At 38.7% G+C, this 14,183-nt stretch overlaps 1 protein-coding gene across 1 annotated transcript in view; it reads left to right on the top strand.

Annotated features, from left to right (window-relative positions):
• Positions 1 to 13,769, top strand: part of PSMB2 (proteasome 20S subunit beta 2) — a 34,061-nt gene extending 20,292 nt beyond the window's left edge. The window contains exons 4-6 of the mRNA XM_051987666.1: positions 9,511 to 9,673; positions 11,521 to 11,570; positions 13,527 to 13,769. Coding sequence (XP_051843626.1) covers positions 9,511 to 9,673; positions 11,521 to 11,570; positions 13,527 to 13,634 — 321 coding nt within the window. The 3' untranslated portion in view covers positions 13,635 to 13,769. The remainder of the gene's footprint in view (positions 1 to 9,510; positions 9,674 to 11,520; positions 11,571 to 13,526) is intronic.
• Positions 13,770 to 14,183: the final 414 nt, after the last annotated feature.

Here is a 14,183-nt window from a genome sequence, read left to right as displayed (position 1 = left end):
ATAGGCAACAAATTATGGCATATGAATATAGTGGAACCAGTACATCATTGTACTATAAGACATGATGGAATAGATGGTTTCAGAAACCTGAGCAGATTAGCATAAACTGATAAAATGAAACAAGCAGAACCAGATTAACAATTTACACAAAATTGTAAAGAAAAACAACTTTGAAAGATCAACCATGTCTCCAGAGGAGATAAAGCCCGTTTCTTCCTGACAAAGAGGTGGTGAATTGAAGGTCCTCAACCTGTACATCAAGTCACTGCCTAATTAGTATCACATGTCTATGTCCTTAACACTCATATCATCATCATTTTAGTTCAGTTCATCAGCTCCAACCTAGACTATTGCAGTAGCCTCCAGATTGGGTTTCCTAGCTCCAAGCCATCCTCCACAAGGCCTTTACAGGGATTCTCCTAAAAAACAGTGAATAGTTTAATTGAGCTACTTATTAAGCCTCCAGTGCCAAATAGAAGGTTGTATCTTTGCTCTTTAACACTCCTTCCCACCCTCCCAGTCTCCTTTTCCCAACACTGCTGCCCATGCACTCTAGTTCTATCAGCCTCCTTGATGAAGAAGACCCCCGGTGCTCCCATCTGTCTGCAACCTTTATGTTGGCTGGCCTCTTTCCATGAAATGTAACCCCCCCCTTCTCCCACATCCCCTCTATCTCTCAGAATCCCTGGTTTCCTTCAGGACCCAACTTGGGCATTATCTTCTACATTCATTGTCCCTTCAGCTGCTGGTCTATGTCCTTTTAGCCTTTAAAACTCTGTATGTATCATGTAGACACTTAAACATGTACACATTGCCTTTAAAGGGAAGGATTATTTCACTTTTGTATTTTGTAGCACTTAGCAAGATGGCTGGCACATGATCAATACTTAATGTTTTTTTTGATTGAGAAAAGACCATGACTGGGTCAAGTGAAGATTTTTTGAGAATCAATTAAGGACTACTTGTCATCCAGGGGAAGGAGGAGGGGGATAAGGAAGGGAAATTTTGGAATATAAGGTTTTACAAGGGTCAGTATTGAAAAAATTACCCATGCATATATTTTATAAATAAAAAGCTATAAAAATTTTTAAAAGAGAGAGAAACAGTTGAACTTGGTGTTTCTGTAGGCATTGGAAGAGGAGTCGATAGCTAAGAAGAGATTGAAAATTAGAAGAGCAAAAAAAAAAAAAAAAAAAAAAAGCAAGGAATATAGGAAGTATAGACCTTGGTGAGAAGAAAGAAGATTATCTTTTCATATGAGTAAAGAAGGATGGGGAGGAACACTGCACTTCAAAAGGTCTTCATATATAGAGTAAGGGAAAAGAGGCAACTCATGATAAATGGATTCTTATTTTCTCAGTAAATTATTAGTGGAGTTTATCTGTTTAGAGGATGTAGGGGAGAGGTATTGTAAGTGGAATGAAGGGATTAATTAAAGAGGGGTAAAAGGATTGCCTTGGTGTAACATGGGCCCAGCTTTGTGGTGCTCATACTGTTACTTGACTTGCTCCACCACCTTTTGGATACATGTGATAGGAACAGAGGAGGTGTTAAAAGGAATCTACAGTGGGCAGACATGAATGGCAGAAAGATGATGGAGCAAAGTATTGTAGAGGGTGGTGTATGTCATTAAACCTAGGGTCAAGACTAGCAAGAGGAAAAAGCTAAAATAGAAGTGATATTTTGGAAAAATGCTGAAAAAGACAGACAGATTAAAAGTCCTACTGAAAATGAATTTAAGAGGAGTGAGGCATAGAAAAGATGAAATATTAGGAAATTATGGTCATCTAACTTTTACAGAGGAGTTCATTACTTCAACAAAACTATTCATTCTTTTTTTTAAATAGCTCTTAGTGTTAATAAATTTTTTATTATGTCAATCTATTTCTGTGTAATGAGGTCCTTTAGACTTCATCTTGCCCCTTTGATACACAGAACAATATGAATCCCCTTTATGGAGTATGAGATAGAAAGGATTTTATAGAGACCACCTAATCTAATCCCTTCAGGGTTTATAACTTAAATTTTTTTTAAGTTACTCATGTATGTTCATGTTTACATATTTCCATATGAGTCATGTTAAGAGAGAAAAATCAAAATAAAAGGGGAAAATCATAAGGAAAAAAAAAAAAAAGGTGAAAATAGTATGCATTGATCCACATTTGGTCTCCAAGATTCTTTCTGGATGTGGATGATGTTTTCCCTCAAAAGTTTATTTGAATTGCTGAAAAAAAACAAGTGTATCATAGTTAATCATCACACAGTCTTATTGTTGCTGTGTACAATGTTTTCCCGGTTCTGTTTTCTTCACTCAATATCAATTCATAAAAATCTTTTCAGGTTTTTCTAAAATCGGACTGTTCATCATTTTTTATAGAACAATAATATTCCATTACTTTCATATGCCATAACTTATTCAGCCATTCCCCAGTTGCTGGGCATGCATTCGTTTTCCAATTCTTTGCCACTACAGTAAAGTTGCTACAAACATTTTTGCACATTTGGGTTTTTTTCCCTCTTTTATGGTTTCTTGTAACCCCTTCTTTTTAAAGATTAAAAAAAACTGCAAAAGGTTGTATGTTAATGCCTAAAGTGCTTCCAAACTTTTTATAAATTCATTTTCTACCACAACACCCTTTCTCCAACTCTTAAAATATCTGAAGATATTAAGTGTCTATTAAATAAAGTGTCATATTCTAGACAATGGAGAAAATAGGAAAATAAATACAATGCAGTCCCTGTCATTAAGGAACTTAAAATTTAGTGGAGGAGATAAGGTATAAACAAATAACTATAGTATGAAATAGATACATATACATATGAAATACATGAGTTGGGTGCATAAGTATTTATAGGAAGGGAAGAGGAGTAAAGAATTTCTAGGCAGGAAGCAAGGTTGAAGGCTTATACAAGGCAAACCACCATTCAGGTACTGTCTTTTATTATATGGTTTCCATATCTTTTATCAATCTGTTTTGCTACCTGGGTGCAGTCTGGTTCAAAGCATCATAAACTGTGGGTTGTGACCCCACATGGGGTTATGTAACTTAATGATTTATTATTAGTAAATGTTTGGTTTGTGTGCTTATTTACATATATACGCAGGATCATGTAAAACTTTCTCATGAGAAAAGTTTAAGAAGCCATGGTCTAGTTGATAACCTTATTAAAACATGGTTACTGGAATTGAATATGGAATTGTAGATTTAGACTAGTCAGCAATAGACTGGTGGGATTTTAATTTTCAGAGTCCACTTTCATATGAATTAAGAATGTTTCATTTTTATCTTGGTTTAGTGGGTAGAACACCTGAACAGACTTGTCTCAAAAGCTAGTTTTTGCTTTTATTATGTTTAGGAAAAGGAATTTACCTTCCACAGTGCAGAAGCACATCAAAAGCTTCTTCTTTGGTCATATTAGAGTGGAAGGGTTGAATTGATGGGTCAGTTCTCCCTGGGCCTACATGAACTTGAGGAAGTAAGAATTGTGCATTTGGATAAAAAATTTATGGGGACCAGTGTGTATCATATCTATGTGAACAAATTGTATAAAACATTCAGATGTAAAATATCCCCATAATTCTGTTGCTACAAGTCCAGTCTCAGAAATGACATTTGATTGTTCAGTGAATTGATTGGCAATTAATTGATCCAAGGAGTGGAGGATTTTGTCCAAGTTTGAAGCACACTCTATAGTTTCTCAAGGCTTACTTAGAGTATTGATATCATCATTTTACAGATTCCTTTGTCTCACTAGCTTTATTCCCTCTCCTCTGCCCCCAAATTGCTAATGTCCTGGGAATGGAAGCACACAGCTCATAGTACTGCTTAGCATACCAGGGTGCTGCCCGTTATTTTGTAGTAAAAAATAGCAGAGTTTCTGAGGCCCCTCAGTTCAGAGTGGTGTCCTATTCAATTAGAGGTGGCAAAGGCTGGCCTGGGTCCAAAGGAAGCCTGTCAATTCCTCTCCTGTTCCGTGTCCACGCTCTGCAGGATGCTTCCTCACGCCCACCTCACTCCCCCTTGCTGTGACTTTGGCTTCCGCCAGATGTCACACCGCTGCTTGTCACCGCCCAGACTCCTGTCGCTGATTTTGTTGTTTCAGTGTATTTATCACAACTGTTCTCTTTAGCTGTAAAATTTATGGAATTTCACGCTCTTCTAATCGCTACAGTGTGTTTCTTTTAAATCAGGGGAAAAAATACAAGAAGTTGAGTATGCATCAGGAGTTGAGGAGTGGCAAATATTGTCTCTAACAGAATTTACTTGTCTTCCCTTTAGATGTAAAAAGTAGCTGTGGTTTAGTCTTACATGTAAGAGAGGGCTAGGAATCAAGGGGGAATTTTTTTTTTTTTCCTAGAATGCCTAAGGAGCATAAGAAGCAGATAAAGAATCATGCATATAGTATTCTGGTTAAAGGGAATCTGAGGGAGGTTCAAATGATTTTAGAGAGAGAAATGAGTCCCAGAAAGGAGGAGGGGTTTGTAGTCACATATCTAGTGAGTGGCAGTACAGGGACCAGCACTGTGATCTTCCATTTCCAGTTCCTTTCCCTGTTCTTTCCAGGGGCTTTCATGTTTAATGGGCATTTCTCCCCCTGCCTTTACATTCTAACCTTCAAGGAACTTTTATAATTTTAGTAATGATGTCCAATTGTTCAATCAAATATATAATACAAAAGAAAGATCCTAAATATAATGCTATGAGCTCAGAAAAGTGGTACATTTAAAATAAACATTGCCTTATGTTGGAAAGAAGGCAATTTTTTATTTATTCCAATATATTTTCCTAGCATTTGTTTCCTTACAAATTATAGGTAACATTTCAGGGGATTTTTAATAATAATAGCTTTTGTCTACATTTCATGCTTGAGCAACAGAATCTTTTATCTCAGTTGATCTCAACAATCTTGAGATGGAAAGAATACTTTTGTCTTCATTTTAAGTCTGAGGAACCTGGAATTCAGAACCAGTTTTCTGACTTTAATACTATTTCAGATTCTGAAATTAATTGGATCAACAAAATAGTCCCTCTTTCTTCATTTAGGTGCTCAAATGGACTTGACTTTAAAACAGACTATATTAATGTTTACAGTAAGCCCGTAACGTTGTCATTGACAGTGGTATAGCTAGAGTATTTGAAAAAATAAAATATTATTAAAAGAAATTTAAAAAAAAAGAAAAGTAGGAAGATAGTACAGACAATAAGTATAGATAGCTTTTTAAAGATTTTGACTGAGATTGAAGCATACTTTTTTAAAGCTTAATTTTTCTTGAGTTCTTTTTGTCTATTTTCTTTCATAACATATGACTAAAATAGGTTTTGCATGACTACAGATGTATAAGTTATATCAAATTGTTTGCCTTCTCAATAAGGAAGGTGGGGAGGGAGAGGAGAAAATTTGGAATGCAAGGTTTTAAGAATAAGTGTTAAAAAATTGTGTTTATATCTAATTGGGGAAAAATAAAATACTAAATAAATTTTTACAAAGAAAAAAATGCTCTCATGAAATGCTTGTAGCAATTTTACTTCTCTGTGTCAAGCTCTGGACCAGATGTTGGAAATGATTTAAAAGAAGTCAAAGATACTGTCTCAATCCAGATGACCTTGTTTAAGTGGAAGGCAAGAGTAACCATTAGAGAATATGACACCATAGAATCCAATATAGGTTGTGCCACCAACCCAGCTATGGGATGCCAGAGGAGTAGGGAAGACCTGAGCTAAAATGCAGTCTCAGACACTAACTCTGGGACCCTGAGAAAATCACTTAGCCATGGTTTGCCTCAGTTTCCTCATATGTAAAATAGGAATAAATAATAGCTCCTAACTCTCGGGGTCATTGTGAGATATAAACTTTTTGACATTTGCAAAGTACTTAGAACAGAGACTGGCACAGAGTGGGCACTTAATAAATGCTTGTGTCCTTCCTTTGTGAAATGGGATTGAACATCCAGTGATGTCTGCTAATTGCCCAGTTTAAAAATTGTTTGGTAAAGTTCTCACTTATAATGACATAAAATGGTAGTGCAAAATAAAAGCCAATTGTTGGCATTAATGGGATATGGAGGTGGGTGTCCTTAGAATGAGAGTGGGCTTTATAAATTCCCCATTGGGGCAGGAGATATGTATGAGTATATTAAAATAGTTGACAAAATACAAATGGAGGTGAATATTTAGGATGTTACACAGTGTTTCTGCCTTCCAGGGCATCTCCTGCTGCATATAGCCTGAGCTAATGCCTCTAAGTTTATAAGTACCTAATCCACATTAGTGCCAAGAACAAGAGTGGTTGATTTGCTATAAGCCTTATCTCCCTGAGTTTTCTGTAGAAATGTTTCTGAGAGTGAGCGTGTTTATTTTATGGCCTGAGAGATTTAAATACCTTTTGAGCCATTTCTTTAGGTTTTGAATGCCTGGACCTAGCCAAAACAGGAAGTATCTCCTCAATGCAATAATCCTCGAAGAGGTAATATAAGTTCTCCTGAGGCTAAGGAAAAGAATAATAAGTATAACAAAGGTCTGGGCTTATGATATTCAAATGTCCTGGGAACTCAAAAGGAGAAATTCCCTCTTTTCACTTATGTTGCTCTGGCCCTGTCCTTTGGGAATGCCACATGGGTCAGTGAGCTTGGTATGTGGATCACTGAGCAGTTAAGGGATTCACTTATGGTCCCACAGCTAACGTGGGGCTTGATTTGAATCCAGGTCTTTCTGCCTCTGAAGTTACTTTTCCATTATTTATGTTACACTACCTCTTATAATAATTTCTTAAATGAAAATTAGACAGTTCCTCAATTGTTGATGGAGTTTAATTGGTTCCATCAGTCCCTCTTTCCCTATCTTCATTAATAAAATGCCTGTTAACTTCTTGCACTATTAAACATTAACTGTTTATTGCTGAAATGTGTGACACATTCGAGTTTGATGCTAACCCAACATCATTAATACTTATGGGATCACTTGTACCTTCTTACATATGTGGAATATTTTCCAAAACACCCAAGAGTAAAATGCGGGGTCTATTTGTAGAAAATAGAGAGTGATCTTTTAGAGAGACACTGAGTCAAGAACATGAAAGCATATAGGTAGGAACACATAACCCTATCATCAGTATTTAAAATGCCACCTTTCTAGAGGAGTGAGAGCGTGACTTTATTTGAAATTTTAAAAAGACAGTGTGAGCTAGAGCTCTTCCATGAAGCACTGTCAGAAGAATGTCAGAAACTGCAAGTTGTTTCACAGATGTATCGATTTAATTAGTCTAGATAACACCATTTATTTATGCTTAAGCATCTCACACATACAAAAGTTGGTAATTCAGAGTCACACAATAATTTGTGAGTTATCTTCTGTACCACGTGTGGTGGCTTCTGAATACCAACTTTAGTGAGTGCATGTCAGATGCTTAAGCATAAATAAATTATATTATATAGACCAATTAAGCAATACATCTGTGTTAACAACTTACATCTGGAATTCTTTTGACAGAGTTCCATCTAAGATCTTCTGATAGTGGCCTTTTTTAATCTCCTGTATTTGTTGTAAATACGCTTTGATCTAATAAGAAAGGATAAAACAGGCAAGATTCTCATCAAATGCCTAGCTTCAGCAGCCTGAGCACTTTTTATTTCCAGGTTTGGTTTTAAGTACTTCCTTGCAACTCTGCTGCCATAACATAGATTGCTACCCTATAGTATTCCAGCAGTTGGGCCAGTCAACAGAGTACAATAATCTTTTAAGTATTAACACATGGGATAAATAAAGGGACCAGGCAGTTTTGCCTGATATTTGTCAACAAAAGAAGAAAAGTACTTACTCTAATTTTAACTGTATGAGTAGCAAGCTATCTTATATATACCCATTTTGTAGGCTTGTACTAGGTGCAAAACAAAACAAAGATTATTCAGTTCTCTCTCTTTATCCATCTAAGTTAATTAGCATTTTGTTCTTTGGGAGCACTAAGCTACCAGACATAATCTCGAATATTCTTTGAATTTGGAAAACATGCTTGCTTACAAAAAGGTAAAAAAAAAAGAAAGGGTCATTAATTCCATTTTATAGATGAGGAAATCAGCACATAGAAATTAATGGAATTTCCTACCCTGACTCATTTGCTAACAAATTGATCATTGAACCAGATTGAAAACCTAAGAATCCCTGGATTCTTCTTGTCTTTTGATATGTTCTGTGAAAATGTCATAGGTCAGCAATTTCCTTCAGTGCAAGATTCAATAACTTGTCAATTCATCTTTCTTCAGTCCTCTGTCAATTCGCTCACACCCTGTGATTGAGGGCTGCTCTCTAGAGTCAATGGCAGCTATTTAATGAATCCACCTGCTTAGGTTGGCTGTCTTACCTACTTCAGTTTTGAAAGGAATGCATAATATTTTCATTTGTTCTTTCAACATGGTTTTCTCTGGCTGCCAAATATTCATATTAATAATTTGGTACTCAAAAAATGTAAAATGCTACTTTTTATAGGCATATAATCCAATTCCATGAACTTGTATCTTTCTGTGTTCTGTGATAGTATGTTAAGGTCTTTCAGAGTAATGTGCATATAATCACATATGTTTTAGAATACACACATAACCATATACATATACTGTTCCCCACTGTGGCAAATGCAAGATGAATGCGTGTTGTGCAGAAAAAAATTAAACCATGTAAAATGGGAGGTCACTAGCAAGGGCTTTAAAGCATTAGTCAATCTCTAAACTTCGTGTGGTAAATGGCTAGGCTCTTATAGTAAAAATGGGTGGTCTCTTTTAGATGTAAAAAAATGAGGTGAATTTCTCCAAATTTTCCCTTAGACTACAGGGAATCAAGAATGGAAAAGAATACAGATAAACTCCAAACAGCAGTCAAAGTTATTTTTGAAACCTTGGAATCTTAAAGAAAAATGATAGTATTTCATATAAGAATATAACTTTTCTGATTTTCTGATACTTAATTTATACTTGAGAACTTCCTCCTTGACTCTTTTCTTCCCATTTCCCCTATAGAACAAGGTGAGCATTAATTGTTGGTGCTTTTGGTAAATATTATTTCTTTCATATTAATATGAATAGCCAGGCTACTGTGTAATATTTTGGTCCAACTGTCAGGAGTCTTAAATGTTAATATGGAAAGGCATGGCTTAGGCCAGTACACGCCCACATTTGTGATTACCACCTGTCTTAGTACTGAGACATACAGGGCTCCTAGTGGAATACAGGCTTCATCTTAGAAGCTGACTATGTCCTCTTGTTTTGTAGCCTTCTCTGAGGTGGGCCTTGAGGCAACAGCAGGATGCCAAAAATGCACTTGTGTTAGAAGAAAGCAGCTACCTGTCCCTACCCCCAACTTCCTCATCCTGGGTTCTCTGTTGAAATAGTCTTTGAAGGATGCTTTGTTCAGCTGCTAAGGAACATCTTGTCACTGGAAGGGTTGGGGAAACACCATCGACTTCCAAAAGCAAGTTACTGTTGGTGCTTTTTAAACCAAGACAGTATGGTGTTGTCTTCCACAGACCCCATATCATGTGAACCTCCTGTTGGCCGGCTATGATGAGCATGAAGGACCTGCACTATACTATATGGACTACCTGGCAGCCCTGGCCAAAGCTCCATTTGCAGCCCATGGTTATGGTGCCTTTTTAACCCTCAGCATCCTAGATCGTTATTACAAACCAAGTAAGTAATAGTGTTTGTTGGATGTAACTGCAAAGCCACATCTCGATGGTTCTCAGCAGTGTCTAGTAGCGCACAAAGATGGGTTACCAGGTCTGGGCTGATGGTATCTGACTGGCACAGATGGAGCTCGTCTGGTATTGGAAGGACTAGCTTGGAGACCAACCCTATTCCACTGTGTGGAAGTTACTGAAAAACAGAACTAGCCTCAAGATAAAGAAGAGCTTCTGCATGCAGAAGAGTCTGCATGATGACTTGAGCACTCCTACTTAGAGACAGGCAGGACAAGATGATGAGCCCAGAGAGGCTGTGAAATATCAACCTTAATGATAGGTTCTCCTCCTAGAAGAGTTCAGTTAATCATGTCATGGGGTTCTTCAGAAATCTAAAGGAATCTCTTCCTCTTGCCAGCAAAACTGTCCTTTTTTCACCAAAGAAAAGGATATCCAGAGCTTTTGATTAAATACAACCTTCTCATTTTGGCAAACCTGTGTGCTAACAAGCCGTAACATTACTGGTCTTCAGCAGTTGGAATTTGCTTCTCAGTTTGTCCCTCTGTGCATCATTGGCACCTGATGTACAACTCCCATGGAACTGAACAGGCAGTTAGTCAGTTACCTGAAGAATTCAGTGACCTGGGGAGAGTGGGTGAGACAAAGAGCCATTAAAAGTCCTGGTGAGCACAGCTGTGGCTTAGGGTTTTTAAAATCAGTTTGACCAATTGTTTCTATATGCAGTCTTTCCTCTAGATCAGTATTGACCAGTAGCAGTCTCTTCTTGGAGAAGATTAGTTTTCCAGTTCAGTTTGACAAGCAGTTATTAAACTATAATGAGCAAGACCCTGTGATAGGAATAGCAGTTATATCTATAAGATGCTGCTTTTTCTAAATCCTCTAATAACTGGCAACTAAAATGTTAGACAGAGATCCTGAGTTGTTTTTGACTCTGGCCTTATAATTCCTTCTTCCAGCCCAGGGCTATGCATCCCAGCACCTGCATTTAACCATTTTAAGGAACAGGTGGTTCTGATAGCCTCTGCTTATGAAGACCTTGCCCATTAGCACAGATAACATTTCCTCTAAATTTTCCTCTTTTCCTCTCCACCCAGCACAATAAAAATAAATTATTTCCATTTGTTTCTGTTTCCACATCCTTTAAGCCCAACCATACCAGTATCACACTCTCCATCTAAGACATTGCTAGCCTTTGCCTTTTGGTAATTCTTTTGTGACTTCTCAGTGATTCTTCCATCCTGCCCACCAAAAACCAACAAGAAAAAACCAAGTCCCCCAAACCCAGTTGTACGACATGTCATTCCAGTTTGCCATCCCCATTGAGAGCCCCTTTTCGTTCTAATGTGTGAGAATCACAGAGATAGCCCACACGTGCCTTCCCCATTGTTATAGTTAATACCCAGCAGGGAAAGTAGCACTGAAACCCAGGCTCTGCTTTTCCCCTTGACTTGCAGCCGGCCCTAGGCAGATGGAGCTGATTTAAATCCGTAATAAAGTCAAGGGGAGAGAGACGGCTGGACTTCTCCAAAGGCAGATCCCTGGCCATGGGAGGCAAAATTCCGTCATGCTTCCCATTCCCTGTAACAAATCGATTTGCAATGGCTTGTGGCAGTGGGAACACTTGGGTCCGGGGCACCCTGGAGTACATATGGAATGTGTTTGCCCTAAGTTGGAAGGAGAGTTTTTCTTCAACTCTTTTCTTTTGGTCGTGTGTGCACTGAGCTGAAAAAGCTGTTTAAATTTAATAAAATGTTTGGGGTAGGAGAGTTGGGCTTTAATTAAAGCAGCCTGTGTGTGTGTGTGTGCGTAGCAGTGTGTCTGTGTTTTCTCTTTCAGGTATCACACGTGAGGAGGCAGTAGAGCTCCTGAAGAAATGTCTGGAAGAGGTGAGTGGCTCCCATGTGATCTCGAGAAAGGAATGTTTGTCTGCTTGTGTTTGCCAATATTTTTCCTGTTCCTCAGTCGCATTTTTTTCCTGTCCTTGCCAGAAGGCGTAATAAATACCCACTAGCCAGATGTGGAGTGGCTACTGAGGGGAGGGTTTGGGGGGTAGCAACCTTGTTATCTTTGCTAGCATGGTTCACGTCCTCCCCAAAGTAAACGCTTCGGCTTAATTGCTTTTCCTCACTGCTCGTTCTTCTAAACTTCACATCCTATTGGTGCAGCCAGCCACGCATGGCACTTTTTAAGCTTCATATCTACTGTGACCCTCAGATTTGACTTCTTTAAAAAGCATACATCAGTCAAATGAGTATCAAGTATGTATCAAGTGCTTTACTGACTTTATTGACTTTAAAGTGCTCTATCAGCGCTAGCTATTAGGTGTGTGTCATTTCTTAAATAATTTTCCTTCAGTATAAAAGATAGATAAAATAAACTCCTTGAGTAAGAAATATAGACAAGTCTACATTCAAGGGTCAGCAGAAAGGAACTTGGAGATTTGGTGCAAAGGAAACAGCCAAAGTGGAGATGAATGTTCAGGACATTTAATCATCGATTGGGGGGGGGGGGTAGGGGGGTCAGGGAGGGAGGGGAAGATTTCTTTTTATTGACTCCTGATTCCAAGGTTGCACATAACAGTAAAAATGGGAGGCTGGAAATCTCTCTTTCTGGAGAAAATAACCACGTTAAGGTTCTCAAAGTATGTTAGCTTTCATAATTTTCTTTGTTCGTGCTCCTCAGAGTGAAGGACAGAGCACACTGTGGTCCGTCTCATAGGAGAGCTGGGTAGGAGGAGGCATGTACAGCAAATGTTAGTTTATCCTCTCCCAGAAGCCTGTTGCATTTCACTCCATTGCAGCAAGGTTCCCCTCCCCCCATGTTTGTAACCCTCCCTACCGGAGCAGCATCTGAGAACAAACTCTCTTTCATAGTTTCCTGATCAAGTCAGCTGAGGCTGGGGCAGCTGGGGGCCCAGAGGTGGCTTTAAGGGAACACTTAGAATCTCCCATGCTACTGAGCCTCTTTGTTTGCTCGTGTTCACAAAGACTGTCAATCTCAGCTCTGCACTGTCCAATGTGAGGCAAGCCCTTGACCTCAAGCTTTCGGTGGAGAAGATTAGAGTATGGTCCACAACCTTAAAGAAGGATTCTGGGAACATGTCTTTCTTGGGCTGTTTGTCTCATTCTGCTGGAGTTGAGAGTTTCAAGTTGTGGAGGTTTGAACAGTGCAGATGGCTGCATCCTAAAGGAAGCCTGGGGAAGCTTCCTTATATGAGAAGGGTTGTAGAAAATGAAGAAGTTAGGAAGGACGTAGAGGGGCAGCGATTTCCTCCAGCTCCATTCCTCAGTTATCCTCAGCTGGGATAGCACCAAAATCTGCTTTGAAATATGAACACCATAATCTCCTGTAATTTTCTCGCACACAGAAATAAATGTTTGTTAGGAAGCTGAGATGATTTCCACTGACACATTGACTGAATTGGAGAAAGCAGGGAGAAGGAGTTTGAAGGGGGAAGGAGCAACTTGTTCTCACTTTGGTTTAGAAGATTAGCTAGTGAGACCTGGAAAGAGCACTGCATTGGCCCCGCCCTGCTTGATCTTTTATTAGCTATTAGTTTAGACAAATGTTCTACAACGTAAGAGAGGTCTGTGTTCTATAGATTGAGATCAAAGTCCTTGTACCCCTTTGAGACCAGGCCCCATGCTTTATGTTCCCAACTGAGCCTCTCAGACCAAGGCACTCTTGAGAGCTAGCTGGAACAAGGGCAGAAGGATCAGGCCTTTGATGCTTCTCTTGTCTGTTGGGTCAGGCTTCCAGCCACCTCCCCTGGCTCCTTACTATCAGATGGCATGCACACTGCTCAGCCTTCCTAGTAGTCCTTTTCTTTGTCTCCCCTGCAGCTCCAGAAGCGCTTCATCCTGAACCTGCCCTCCTTCAGTGTCCGGATCATCGACAAAGATGGCATCCATGAGCTGGATACCATCCTCCCTTCCAAGAAGAGCTCCTAACCCACTGCCCCTCCCTGACCTGATTTCACTAGCCAGCTACCTTTTTGTGACTGGCTCCTTGATTATTGTTTTCTACGCTTCTGAAATTCATTATTCATAAAGAACTAGATACTAATAAAACTGGATAATGACAAATTGGGCTCTTCTCGTTCAGTTTGACTGGACCCTTCCTCGGAGAAGATGTATTCTGCCACTGAACTTAGTGAATGGTACTTTTCCCTTGGTTCTAATTCAGTTTAATTTCTCACTTCCATCTCCTCTGCTCCTGAGTTGTGCTGTCTTAGTCTCTCTTGGCTTTTTTTTTATTTTTATTTTTATTGATATCTTTTGTTTTAATATTACATTTCTCAATATCTCCATTTGAGTTCCAAGCTATTTCCCTTTCTCCCAACCTCTTACTAGAGAAGACCAGTATTTGAAAGGGTGTGTATATATGTATGCATGTATGTATGTATGTATGTATTGTGTAACTATATAATACTTAGTTCCACATATCAATTTTTTTTCTGGGGTGGACCTTTTGTAGTTCCTTTGTGATTGACTTAAACA

Source organism: Antechinus flavipes, chromosome 3, assembly GCF_016432865.1.
Source record: "Antechinus flavipes isolate AdamAnt ecotype Samford, QLD, Australia chromosome 3, AdamAnt_v2, whole genome shotgun sequence".
NCBI lineage: Eukaryota > Metazoa > Chordata > Mammalia > Dasyuromorphia > Dasyuridae > Antechinus > Antechinus flavipes.
Note: the sequence above shows the minus strand (reverse complement) of the source record. Positions and strands in the feature narration are given on the sequence as shown.